This window comes from Drosophila mojavensis, unplaced genomic scaffold (assembly GCF_018153725.1).
Source record: "Drosophila mojavensis isolate 15081-1352.22 unplaced genomic scaffold, ASM1815372v1 contig_136, whole genome shotgun sequence".
Lineage (NCBI taxonomy): Eukaryota > Metazoa > Arthropoda > Insecta > Diptera > Drosophilidae > Drosophila > Drosophila mojavensis.
Window position 1 is genome coordinate 27,736,864 of NW_025318667.1, and position 12,842 is coordinate 27,749,705.

The window sequence follows — 12,842 nt, forward strand, 5'->3', positions numbered from 1 at the left end:
TACAACTTCATTACAGTTCAACATCGTTGTTCGCTCCCCTCTGGCTCACACCTCATCTCTGGCACGTCCGCCCCCACTTAAAGCGTTAAATCCACCCCATAATCCCCAGCCCTCAATCGCGCCAGCCCTCGAGGGTCGCTCTCTAGTCGTTTGAGCGGGGGGTCAAGTCGCTGGCACTAAGTGAGTTGGCTTTTTATTGGCAACCGGCATATGGACAACCCCCGGCAGTGCCAATGGACGAGGAGGATTTTAATTTACCCTAATGCGTCTATAATTCAAGCCATTAGTGCAATCGCATTAGAAACACTCAACAACCCTTTGCAAGCGGCCACTGGCCAACCAACAGCAAGGACGACACTTGCTGACTCCACTTGGAATTACAAACACACTACATCAAGGACTTGAAGGATTTCTGTTCCACTTTTCAAAAAAGGCGACTTTATATCTGTGTTTCCATTCCCTCAGAAGAAACATCTTAAAATGTGATGTCGTAAGACTATCGTTCCATTATTTTAGAAGCTATTCTACACCAAAGGTGAACACGTAGGCTGATATTTGATACCTTAATGTTATTTAGAATACTATTTGCATTATATACAACCACAATACAAATAGACAAGCAAAGATAACTTCGATGTTAAGGCTGAAGTATATTTGCAGACAATCTCTGATATTTCTTTATTATTTTTACTGTAAAATTTTAGTATTCCTATAACAAAATATGTACTTCATACAACACAATACAGGGTGGTCCATATTCGACGGACCCATCTGGTAGCCCTATATCTTTTGATGGGGACGGGGACAATACGCCGTACAGGCTCAAGGCGGCCATTCGAGAGATATCATATTCGAAAACTGTTGTCAACAAATCTACTTGAACCAATTCAAATGATTATTATCAACATTAAACGTATTATCCATTGATTTTAAGAAAAAAAAGAATATGGGCCACTTTATGGGGCTGCCAGATGGATCAGGCGAGTATGTACAGCCCTGTATGTATTTCACTTACAAATATGGTTGACAAATCAATTACGATCTACAGTCGATAAATTGATGTACCTTTTTATATTTACAGACAAACATATGTATTTATGATATTCCTAAAACAAAACTTATACTATATTTCATAATACTAACTATCTATAACCAATATATTGATATTACTTAAAAACTTTCGTTTTTACGCTCTTAGTGATTAGTATTAGGCAGTCGCTCACACCCGCCTGCAACAGCTTTATCGGCCTTTCTTCTCACAATCGCCAATTCCAATATCTTCCTACACCTGTACGATCCTAGAATCGATCTGCCTAATTGATGAACTTTAGCAAGACATGTTTCAAGAGAACGGCTCTATATTATTTGAATTATATTGACAGATCAAGCAATCGGGTAGCCGTAGTCAAATAGAGGATCCAACTAGACTAGGGCTAGGCTGCCTGCTCTAGTGGGTATACCCAGTTGCACTCTACTCTCGCGCCGGCAAAGTCAACTGTCGGCTGCGTGGCCGGGACACCTGTATCAAAATATTATTTCATATGCCGACGCTCGCACGTAATTAGGACTCGACGCAATCCGTGGACGCTCGATAGCAGAACAATGTGAAGGGCGGAGCGCGGTTGGAGGGGTTGCCTGCTGCTACTGGGTTGATTGGTCGACCAATTTAACTTTCGAGCTGTGGCTGCCAGCCAGAGAAACCGTCAATAAGGCGACTAATTAAAAATCAATCGCTGGCCCCTTTTAATTGGGCCGCATTCGGCTCGCTATTAATGGCCACGGCTGTGACTGCGACTACGGCTACGGTTGCGGCTACGGCCGTGCCCACCTCCGCCTGGCACGTGTCCTGCGCAAATATTGCCGCACGCTTTCGATAGGGCAGCGGGGGAGGGGGACAAGGCGACAGCAAAAGCAAACTAAGTAAAGCGATAGCAAATCGTTTGATTTTTTATGCGTTTATGTTTCATATTTATTTATGGCTTGTCCAACAAATTACGCGCTTCAGTTGCACAAAAAGGCGGCCAACACGTGCCGCCCCCACCCCGCTCCTGCGCTCAGCAGAGATTGACATTTTTAAAACTGAACGAGTCTGCAGTGAGCGGAAAATGGATTTCTAATATTTGCCTTTAAAAACATATTACATAAAGTAAGAAAAAAAATATGTATAAAACGATTTATATATAGACTCTATATGTATGGAGCGAACATCAAGCGAAAACTAACTGTAAAGATGAGCCTTAAATATGCTAACAGCGCTGACGCAACTTTTCCCGCAGGACGTCCGGGCTTAAAAGTTGAGAAAAATGAAACTTTTATGAGCTGGGCGTCTCAGCTAGCCCGGAATTTTTTATCTATGTACATAAGACGGCGCTGTCCCGCCGGCGCGCCTCAACTGCAGGCAATTTACTTTTCGATTAAACGCTTGAACAGCGCTCCCGAACAAAATGGCGCGCATAAATGGGGGCCGTCCGGTCGACACTCCAGCAGCCAATGCAGCTCCAGTTCCATCCTTCATCTTCCGTCATCCGTCTTCCGCCTAGTCCTTGGCCTACGCTTGCTTGCGCCGCTTGGGCTCTCCGATGGCGGGCAAGCCGCTGTCGAACTCGGATATGGTGAGGGCGCGCGACTTGTTGAGGCTCTTCATGAAGCTGCTTCTGCCATTGCCGGCCAGCTTCCTGCGGTCCGCTGCGCCATGCTGCTGCGTCTGTCTCACCTCCCCGCTGACCGTCGTCGTGTAGAGGCGCCGCTTCTCCCGCTTCGCCTGCTGCACCTTCTCGGGATCGCTGCAAATGATGAAGGGATAAATGATTGTCAATACCCAAAGTCACCAATCAAATGATGCAATTGAATGGGATAAATACCGTTCGGTGTAGGTCAGTCGATTGGTGGGCGGGGCCGCCTTGGGGGCGGCATGCTGGCCGGCGAACTTACTGGGCGCCTCCTTGAGGGCGAAGCTCTTGGCAAAGTGGCCCATGTGCGCGATGCGCACGTTGAAGATGGGCTTCAGCTCCTTGGGAAACGTCGAATAGAACTTCATCCAGGAGACGAAGGCTGCAACGAAACATTGTGGCTCAGTTCGCGTTGTTCGAGGCTGGAGTTGGAGGAGCATGTTAATGCTTTCAGAATTAATTGATGTGTTGGCTTAAGTGCCTGCCTGCCTGCCTGTGTGCGTGTGCGTGTGTGTGTATGTGTATGTGTGTGTGGCATTCATTACAAAATAAATTTGTTAAAATGACAAATGAGCAATGTCAGCAAAGGATTTCCCGCTGCCAAATCCCGCCGCACAGCACAGTCGACGTCGCCGCCCTTTTGTGCGGTTGGCTCTGTTGTGGGCATGTCCTTGCTAATTACGCAGCACTTATGCCAGGCAATGCCAAATTATACAACAATGATATCAAATTACCACAACGTGCACAGCTCGCAGCAGCCGCAATTGTCCTCGAATGTGATAAGCATCGCACACACACACACACACACACACATACACACAACGAGAGAGCTATGTAAATGCGATGTGAAATTGTAAAATTAAAAATGCGTTGCAAGTGAACAAAAACAAAAAGCACCAACTGAACTAAAAAAGGAGACAGCTGTTGTTGTCTGCGCCTGGCTGACATCTCAGAGCAATAAAAGCAGCAGGAGCAGCAGCAGCAGCGGGAAGGGTCACCTTCACTGACAGATCTAATCGCATCGCATTCGAATACCTAAACCAAACGACACAATTACCCAGCCACAGATCCAATTTACAGAATTTCCAGCTCGAGCATGGAATAAACAAGTTCCCATACCTGGACTTTGCGATCAGTTCATATCTAGCAAGGCATGAACAGCCTGTAAAATTTGAACTTACTTTGGAAATAGTTCACAAATAGATTTCTATATACCTAAAATAGGGTTTATCCTGCTTTGAGTACAAATATTTCTATTATACTCAATTATACATAAAACATTCTGCATTGAATTGAGATATTTTAGTTACTCTTAGATGTAGTTCGAAAATATATTTCGTAAAATATAAGATATAAGATTTACTATGTCTGCCTCTTTCTCTTTATCTATATATCTGTCTATCCATGTATCCATATATTAATGATGTTTGTATATTGTAATATGTTGTATATTGTAATAGGTGAATAATTATTATATTATGTATACATATATTATATATAAAACTCTAAACTTCAGAGATAGAATTAAAATATTTGAGTTCCATTCAGAACTAGTTCATAAATATAAAGCTGAACTACCTGCGAACCAGATCAAAAAACATACACTGGCACTCTATTAAAGTTTGATGAACAAATAGGAAATACATTGAAACTGTATTATAATTTTTATCATAAATCTGATGATGCATCCATCATCCATCCCAGCTCATACCATTCTAGTTTGCAACATTTACTCACTATTATTGACAGAATAGTTGGAGTACCAAAATTCTATTATATGTTATTGAGATTGTTGACAATTACATTCAAAACGTCTTCAAAGTGTCAACTAAAACAAAATATTTAGCTATAATTCCTAACTGTTTATAAGTGAATCTCACATTGCATAAGCAAAATATGATCAAAATATTAATGTTTAGCTTCTGTCGAACTTGAATTTTGTTTAACTGAGGTTTTCTTTTGTAAAATATATTCAAATATTGAAGAAAGATACATTGAAAAGATACTGAGATTTCCAACGAAAGTTCCTTGAACGCCTGTGCGCTTGCATAATACAACATTTTGAACCACTAGCGAACCGGTTCACATCCACTTACTTAAGCAATCAAAAGGACTACTCATCAAATTGGGATCGTTAACCGCACAATTCAACAAAGCAGCCCAACAAGAGAGACACAGAGAGAGGGAGAGAGAGAGAGAGAGAGAGAGAGAAAGAAAAAGAGAGTAGGAGGGAGAGAGAGCTAACATGAAGAGCCTCAATAGAGACAAAGACGCTGCTCTGCCCTGGCAATTAACTCGGAGCAGCAGCCGTTCCAGCCACCCGCTCTCCCGTTCAGCCTTCCGTTCCGTTTCGTTCCGTTCCGTTCGTTTGTTTGGGAACTGGTTGGCTTCTTTGTACGCTAGTCCCCAGGCTGCTCGGGAGTCGGTCTCAAAGTCAAGCCCTTGTCTTTGGGGCTGCTTAATTGCCGAATACGCGCCGGCAGTCAAGTGGCAGACATTAGGCACACAAAAGTATGACGAGTCCGGATGTTTGCCGACGTCTGCAAGCCGGAAGTTGCGAATAAAATAAATGTCATTCGAGCAGTGTCAATGGCAGGGTGCAAATAGAACTACATACCCCAGCTCCCACTCCCACCCTTTGCCATTCCCCCTTCCCCAGCCCATCGAACAAACCGCACAAAATGGCTTTTTATGAAGCTTCCTCCCCAGCTTTAAATCCATTCTTCCCTTGCGCCTCGGCAAGCCCGATTCCCATTGTTTAGCCCGGGACTGCATGGGGGTTGGGGTTGCTGTTGGGGGTGTTGCTCGGCTAATGCGGCCGCCGTTGGCTCAGCGGCAAATGCGAACGGATATTTTTTTTGAAGCGCGCGTGCTTATGCGGTTTCTCTGCTTCTTCTTCCTCTACTTGTGTAGGCGTGGCAAATTGTTGTGATTGTTTGTTTCTTCCCTCCCCCAAGTGAGTCTTTCGGGTTTTTGGCTTAGGCTCAGTTTTCGGCTTTTCGGTTTTTGCGGCCTGCGGTTTTCCACTTATTGTCCACTCCGGCCACTAAGCAGTTAATCATGTGGTACAGCATGAGCAGGGCTGGCTAGGGTGAGAGGGCAACTGCCAGTCCTGATAGCCATACGACACTGATTGCTAAGATTTTACGCTGATTTTCCCAAAATAAGTAAATGTCTCTATTGTGAATAATTGTGTTCTTATGGAACTCATCAGACAAATCGAGTTGATAGCGACTTTGTCAATATATCATATATAAACTATATATGATCTCTATCGTATGTATAAGACATATGTCATATATGTAGTAATCTTATCCAGTTGACTTCAATATACGAGTAGTTACTAAAACGGAATTCAATATTGAGATGCGAGAAAACAAGAGACTTAAAGACATAACAACTTGTAATCCTAGTCGGGGATTTTAAAAAATTAAATATACCCCATGAATCGTCTGCATAATACTCGTTCACGATCCAAAATTCGTTAAACAATTTCTACTACATTTCAAGAACGAGTCTGCAGTAGTCTACTATTTGGGAACTATACTTTTAAAGCCTTTGAAGATGTAGTTCTTTTCAATTTGATACACTCCTTAGTGGCTTGCTAAGGCATTTAAGACATTAAGACTGGGCATATTAGTTCACTCTCCACTTGTGCACCCTTAAGATGCTCTTCACTTAAGCCAAGTTAAACAACTAAGTTGCTGAATTAAGAATATTTGCTAGAATAAGACGTATTGAAGATTCTGTATGCGTTTCAAATGATAATATAAATTGTAAAAATACTTTTGCAATTGTGAGTAGATATTCCACATTTTAAGAAAATCAGAGAAGAACGTGCTAACGAGTATATGTGTCAGATGTTCCTAGCTTTACATACATATATCTACGATAATATTTTCATTTTGTTACGTGTATTCAAATACTCTATAACGAATTTTGACAGAAACACAAAGATTATAATACATAAGTTCTTTAGTTAGACAAACTATAATATTTTTCGGCTTTTCAAAAAATAATGGGTAAAGACTATAGCAGATTAAATTAAAGACATTTCATTGCATCGAACAAAAAAATATTTCTAATTGAGATATAATTAGGTTCTGAGCTCTGTAAGCTATTACATTTTTGTTCTTTACATATATTTCAAAATTAACATTCGCTCCACCTGCTTGAAGGGACTTGAGCAAGAAGTGAGTTTCTTTGCTGCGAATACTTTTAATTACTCGCGCATGCAGCTCGAGCAAGGTCTGTGCAGGAAAGTCCTGTCGCCGCACATAGATATAGATGCATATGTATATATATCGAGTGTGTATATGTATAAACCCTAACTCTCTATCTCTGTCTATGCCTTTGTCTTCGTCTCTGCCACTGACTCTGACTCTGACTCTGACTCTGACTTGCATGCTGTGTTGCTCTCTTTGCTCTGTTGTGCTTCTAAATGCTTTTATCTGCTGCTTTGTACAGTTTTGTTCAAGCGTAATACTTTTTAATGGCTTTTTGATTGGACGCAGCTCAGCAACTGCAGCTCTCGTGCGCTCTCTCGCTCGCACACTCTTGCCGTATCACTGTGGCAGTCTAGCCAGCATTCGTGCTCCTTTGGGCGAGTTCCTCTCAAGTTTTGCCAAGCGGCTTCCTGCCTTGACGCTTGACTCGACGCTTAAGTGCAATTTGAGTTGCCATTTTGGCTGGCAGTTTCTCTTCCTCTGCTTGCTGTTGTCCCTTTCCAATCAACAACAACATCAGCATCATCGTCATCAACTACTTTAGCATCTTTTACTTTGGCTTATTGTTTTGCATTCGCATATCTCGCCCAATTTCCGTTTCTTGTTGCTCTTCAGTTATTTTTGTTTTTAACTCGTGATTCATCCAAATTGTGCGAGTGGGTGTGGGAGTGGCAGGCGAGCTCTTCTGATTTTTATGTTTCAATCAAAATCTGACCCCCCACCCACGGGCATAATGTCAACCCCTATACAGCTATCCCGTCCGATTTTCCTTTTTTTTATACCCTGAACCCATTTTCAATGGGAAATCAGGGTATAATGGTTTTGTTGAAATGTATGTAACAGGGAGAAGGAGGCGTGGCAGACCCCACAAAGTATATATATTCTTGATCAGGGTGACGAGCTGAGTTGATTTGGCCCTGTCCGTCTGTCTGTCCGTCTGTCCGTCTGTCCGTCTGTCCGTATGTATGAACGCGTCGATTTCAGAAGATATAAGAGCTAGAGACTTCAAATTTTTTTTAAAATGTCCGTAATTACAGCGCGCATATCAAGTTTATCATTAAAAATCGATAACTCATCCCGATCTTTTTTTATCGATAAAAAACCTTATCGAAACCCAGTTATAAAATTATATCTTCTACACCTTTATTGCTAGAGTCTCCAAATTTTTTAATGTATGCTTATATGCAATTTATACAATTTCGGTTTTTGTTAAAATTTACCCCCCACCTCTAAATTCACCCCCTCACCATCACTTTTGTAAAAAGCGTATTTCAAATACTAGAGACTTGTGCTTTGGCAAGTACATGCATATTCATGTTATAATCATTATCTAAAAGTTTCATGAAGATCGTACGTCCATAAAAAAAGTTATTAAACAATTAAGTTCTCATAGTAAGCGCACACTGCAGCCCATGCGTGTTTATGCGTGGTTGCTTGTATGTGTATGTGTGTGTGTGTATGTGTGTGTGTGTATGCGTTTGTGTCTGTATGCGTGTGTGTGTGTATGTGTGTCTGTATGCGTGTGTGTGTATGTATACCTGTGTGTGCGTACGTGCGTGTGTGTGTGTGTGTGTGTGTGTGTGCGTGTTTCTTGTGTAAGCTGAAAGTCGCGAAAAAGTATTGAAATATCTATTGCTCCAAGGGTTCAGGGGATCTCGTAGTCGAGCAGTCTCGACTAGAGCTTTCTTACTTGTTTTTTGTATTATTTGGGGGCGCGTCGCGGCAGCCTTGGTAACATCTAATTAACTTTTTCCTTTACCGCGCTGCAATTACAATTTCAACAGGACATTAACAGGACAACGAGAAAACAAGATATCGAACAGGGCCAACGCCGAATGCGTCAATACCCTGCCCAGGGGCTAGAGCAGAGACTGGTAGCCCAGCGGCGATGCCCTGGATAGGCCAGGGTATGCGAGGCTAAAAAGGACAACGGATAACGGTGCGACGACAGGAACTGGTCACTGTCACTGCACACACACACACACACACGTACACGCACACGGTGTGAGTGTAGAGGCGGGTGGGCGGGGCGCGGCTGGGCTGGCTTCGACACGCAATCGAAATTAACTTCAAATATGAAATAATTTTTAGCGTTTTTTACGCGCGTTGCCAGCGTACAAGTGGGCGGCTAGCCGCAGGGCGTGGCGCGAACGTCCAACTTATAATTGGAAAACGCCAGCGGGTAGCTGTGAGTGGAATGTATGTATATCCCTCTCTCACTCTCTCTTTCTCTCTCTATCTCTGTGTTTGTTTTCCCTTCATTCTTTTTTTTTTTTTCCTTTTTGTTTTTCGAGCCCTCCGAAGTGCGGCGAAATTTGTGTTGGGAAAAAAGAAATCATAATTACAAAGTTAATATACTTTGGTGAAAGGATTAAATTGCTAGTTGCGTTTAAGTGGGCGGCGAGGAGGGGGCGGAGGTGAGCCCAAGAATGGGGTATGTGCTAGCCATGGCAACTGAAGGAACGGTCGAACTCACCCTTGCAGGACTTGTCGTGCAGCTCGCGATCCTCCTCGAGCAGCGACTGGAACTTGTGCTGCAAATTGGACGCCGCCTCCTGGACGGTGCGCGCCTCCGGGTCGCGCGGCAACAGTGCCTGCAAATAGCTGTACATGTCGCCCTGCTGGATGCGGATGCGCTTGTTCTCCAGGTGCCGCACGTACTGCGCCTCGCTGGGCGCCAGGAATAGGACGGCGCGTCCCCGACGTCCTGCACGCGCCGTGCGGCCCACGCGATGCACAAAGTCCGCCGTGGTCTGCGGCGGCGTGTACTGCACCACCAGCTTGATGTCGGGCACATCGATGCCGCGGCCAACGACGTCGGTGGCCAGCAGGACGCAGCTGGCGCAGTCGCGGAAGCCACGGAAGACGCCTTGACGCTCCGTTTGCGTCATGGAGCCATTGAGTCTGGAAAGGAAGAGGGCTGAAGTCATATGAAGATTCATTGGAAAGTACCGACTGGCATTACTTGAAGAAGCGGAGCCCCTGGAGCAGAGGCGTTTCGTCATCGTCGTCCTCGTCCGACTCCTCTTTGTTCTGTTGCTCGTCGTCCTCGTCGAGGACGCGACGTGTGAGCGCCTCGTTGAGCAAGTCGTGGTGGAAGTTCACCATTTCCGTGGTGCTCATAAAGACGATGGCCTTGAACTGCTTCGGACTGGCGGCGAGCTCCTTGGCCAGCAGCGCCGAGATGGTGACCAGACGCAGCTTGGGCGGCACCACCACATAGCTGAGCTGCAGGTTCTCGGGTATGCTGAGCACGCCCGTCACATCCTCCATGTACTCGCCGAGGCCGTCCTCCTGCTGCGCCTCAATGGTGTCCTTGTCGTAGCCATTGGCGCCCTTGAGCGCAGCATCGGCTGCCTCGTCGCTGTTGTCGATGTAGAGCGGATCCTTGAGCGTCAGGCCGGCCAGCTGCTGCACCTGGGAGGTCAGCGTGGCGCTGAGCAGCATACGCTGCAGAGCCACCGGCGGCTCCTGTGGCTCCTCGGCGCGATGCTTGTCGATGGCCTCCACGAGCTGCTTCACATCGCGCTCGTAGCCCAGCTCGAGCAGGCGGTCGGCCTCGTCTAGCACGAGGAACTGCAGCTTGGACAGCTTGAAGGAGGCCGTGTGCAGCAGATGGTCCACCAGCCGACCCGGGGTGCCCAGCAGCACATTGATGCCCTTGCGCAGCCGCGCCTTCTCGCTCTTGCGACTCTCGCCGCCCAGCAGGGCGCCGGGCACGATCCAGGTGAATGGCTTGACCAGCTTCTGGAACAGCTCGTACGTCTGCAGCGCCAGCTCGCGCGTGGGCACAATGACCAGCGCTACGACGCCGTCGGTGCGCTTTATGCGAGGCAGCTGCGACTGCAGTCGCTCCACCAGGGGCAGCGCATAGGCCAGCGTCTTGCCCGAGCCAGTCTGCGAGCGCACCAGCACATCCTTGCCGGCCAGCACATGGGGAATGGTCTTCTGCTGCACTGTCGTCAGCTGGCTGATGCTGAGCAGGTCCGACAGGTTCTTCACTGCGTGCGGGTGCAGGCCCAAGCTCTCCACCTTGGTGCCACTGAAAATAGTCTCCCGGACGGGCTTGACGGCGCGCTGGCCCAGCTGCTTGAGTGCTGCCACATCGCTCTGGTCGAAGAGGCCGATCTTCTTGGTGCGGAACTTGTTGCTCGTCTGTGTAGGTGGCGCCGCTGGCTTCTCTGCTGCGGCTACCTCCGCTTTGGACTGCTCCTCTGCAGCGCGCTTCAGCCTGCGCTCCTCGTCCAGCTGCGCCTTGAACAGGTCACCAGCTCGTGGCTGCTTGTTGGGATTCTCCTTACGCTGTTTGCCCTTCAGAGCCGTCTTCAGCAGCTGCTTGTCTATGGCAGCGCCTTGTCTGGCATTGAAGATCGGCTCCCTGGACGCTAGACGCGACTCCTTAGGGGCCTTCTTTGCCTCTTTCTCCTTGTCGCTGTTAGTGACTGGAGCTGTGTGCACATTTAACATTATATCAACTTGTTCATTCGTCTCTGTCGGCTGTTTCTTGACGGCATCCTCCTTGGGCTTTTCAGCGCTTAGAACTAAGCCGTTGGCCTGGGCTGCGGGTGTGGTGCTGGTGGTGGCTGTGGCTGCAGTTGGCTGCTTTTTGGCAACTGGAGCACGACGCCGCACCACGAGCGCCTTGACTTTGGGCTTGTCCACATTGAATTGAAAGTCGAAACCAGACGAGGCGCCAGCACGTTTTTGCTTCTTCTGTGGCTTTGACGGTGGCAGCGCCTGGCAATAGTAAATTGAAAGTGAAATGGGCCTGATTTGTATTATAACAGCATCACTCACCTGTTTTGCTTTTGGCACTGGTCTGTTGCATACGTTCAATGTTATATTTTCATCCATTTTTATACATTTGTTTGTTAAACACAATTTGTTGAACGAAAAACGTGCGCGCTCTGTCTGACAGCTGATTTCCCAGCAGACAAGCAGTTCACGCAAGCAGTCGATTAACAGAGCTGCAAAACAAGTGTTGGTAAGTGGCAGCGCCGACAAGTGAGCAGAGTTGCCAGTGCTGCAAAGATTGTAAGCTGCGAGCGCAATTCAAAATAGCAAATAAAACACTGCGAATTCTTTTGTTTTTTAATATATAGATATATATATATATTATATCTTGGCAAATTTAATAACAATTTGACTATAGTAAGTAATACAATTTTCTTTCTTATTATTTTTACAACTTCATTGACTACAAAAAAAAATTCAAATAAACACATGTAAGGGGCTGTCTATGACAGCCGTCTGTGCCATGCATATATCTTTGCGTGTGTGTGTGTATGTGCTTGTGGGTGTTTGCTTTGAATGGTGGGTTATGTTTTCCTTTGGTTTAGCCCCAACTGCGAGCGCCGCAAATGTCAACAGCAGTCCAGTTCATGATGGTAACAGCTGGCTCCGGCTCCCGCTCCCTCTCATGTTCCTGGCCGTGTTCCTGTTCCTGTTGCGGCCTAGGGTCTGCTTGGGGGTCGGGGTCAGGATCGGACTTGGGGCTGGGCTCGTGCTGTGCTTCTGCTTGGGACGTCGCTGTCATGGCTGCTGTAATTGACAAGCGGCGCTGCCTAGCTACGTCCACATTCACGTCCATCTGGAGAATGCATTTGTGGCTAGCTGCATACATTAACTATGCCGTCACGTAATATTCGCGCTGACGTTTCTGGCACTTCTCCCTCGCGATATAGCACAGGGCGATTGTAATGAGTAGGGCGATGGTCACGCCCATGCCAATGCTGACCCACATTATTTCCTCGTTAATGCCCACATACGAGCGCCCTATCGTTGACCGGAGAGGAAAACAAAGAGAAAGTGAAAGAAAAAGAGAGAAAGAGAGAGAGAGAGGGAGAGGGAAGAATTTATTGATAAGCATTTCGTAATTCCATTAAACTCTGCTGCAGGAAATCGGGATTAATCACAATTCATTCAGCATGCTCAGTGCGCATTTCAA

General features: G+C 46.1%; 2 protein-coding genes and 1 long non-coding RNA gene across 3 annotated transcripts in view; 1 reads left to right on the top strand and 2 right to left on the bottom strand.

Moving 5' to 3' along the window:
* The first annotated feature begins 832 nt into the window (after positions 1 to 832).
* LOC122757448 lies at positions 833 to 2,186 on the top strand. The gene is made up of 2 exons (XR_006357483.1): positions 833 to 984; positions 1,199 to 2,186. It is a non-coding gene; the product is annotated as an uncharacterized LOC122757448 (long non-coding RNA).
* On the bottom strand, positions 1,940 to 11,835 carry LOC6584860 (probable ATP-dependent RNA helicase CG8611). The gene is made up of 5 exons (XM_002010465.4): positions 11,693 to 11,835; positions 9,861 to 11,632; positions 9,372 to 9,799; positions 2,862 to 3,051; positions 1,940 to 2,783 (listed from the first exon to the last, which is right to left on the bottom strand). The coding sequence occupies exons 1-5, from the start codon at positions 11,747 to 11,749 to the stop codon at positions 2,549 to 2,551; spliced, it is 2,682 nt and encodes an 893-aa protein (XP_002010501.1). The 5' UTR covers positions 11,750 to 11,835; the 3' UTR covers positions 1,940 to 2,548.
* A 679-nt stretch (positions 11,836 to 12,514) lies between these two features.
* Positions 12,515 to 12,842, bottom strand: part of LOC6584862 — a 41,568-nt gene continuing 41,240 nt past the window's right edge. Inside the window, exon 3 of the mRNA XM_002010467.4 lies at positions 12,515 to 12,670. Within this exon, the coding sequence (XP_002010503.1) occupies positions 12,522 to 12,670 (149 nt within the window). The 3' untranslated portion in view covers positions 12,515 to 12,521. The remainder of the gene's footprint in view (positions 12,671 to 12,842) is intronic.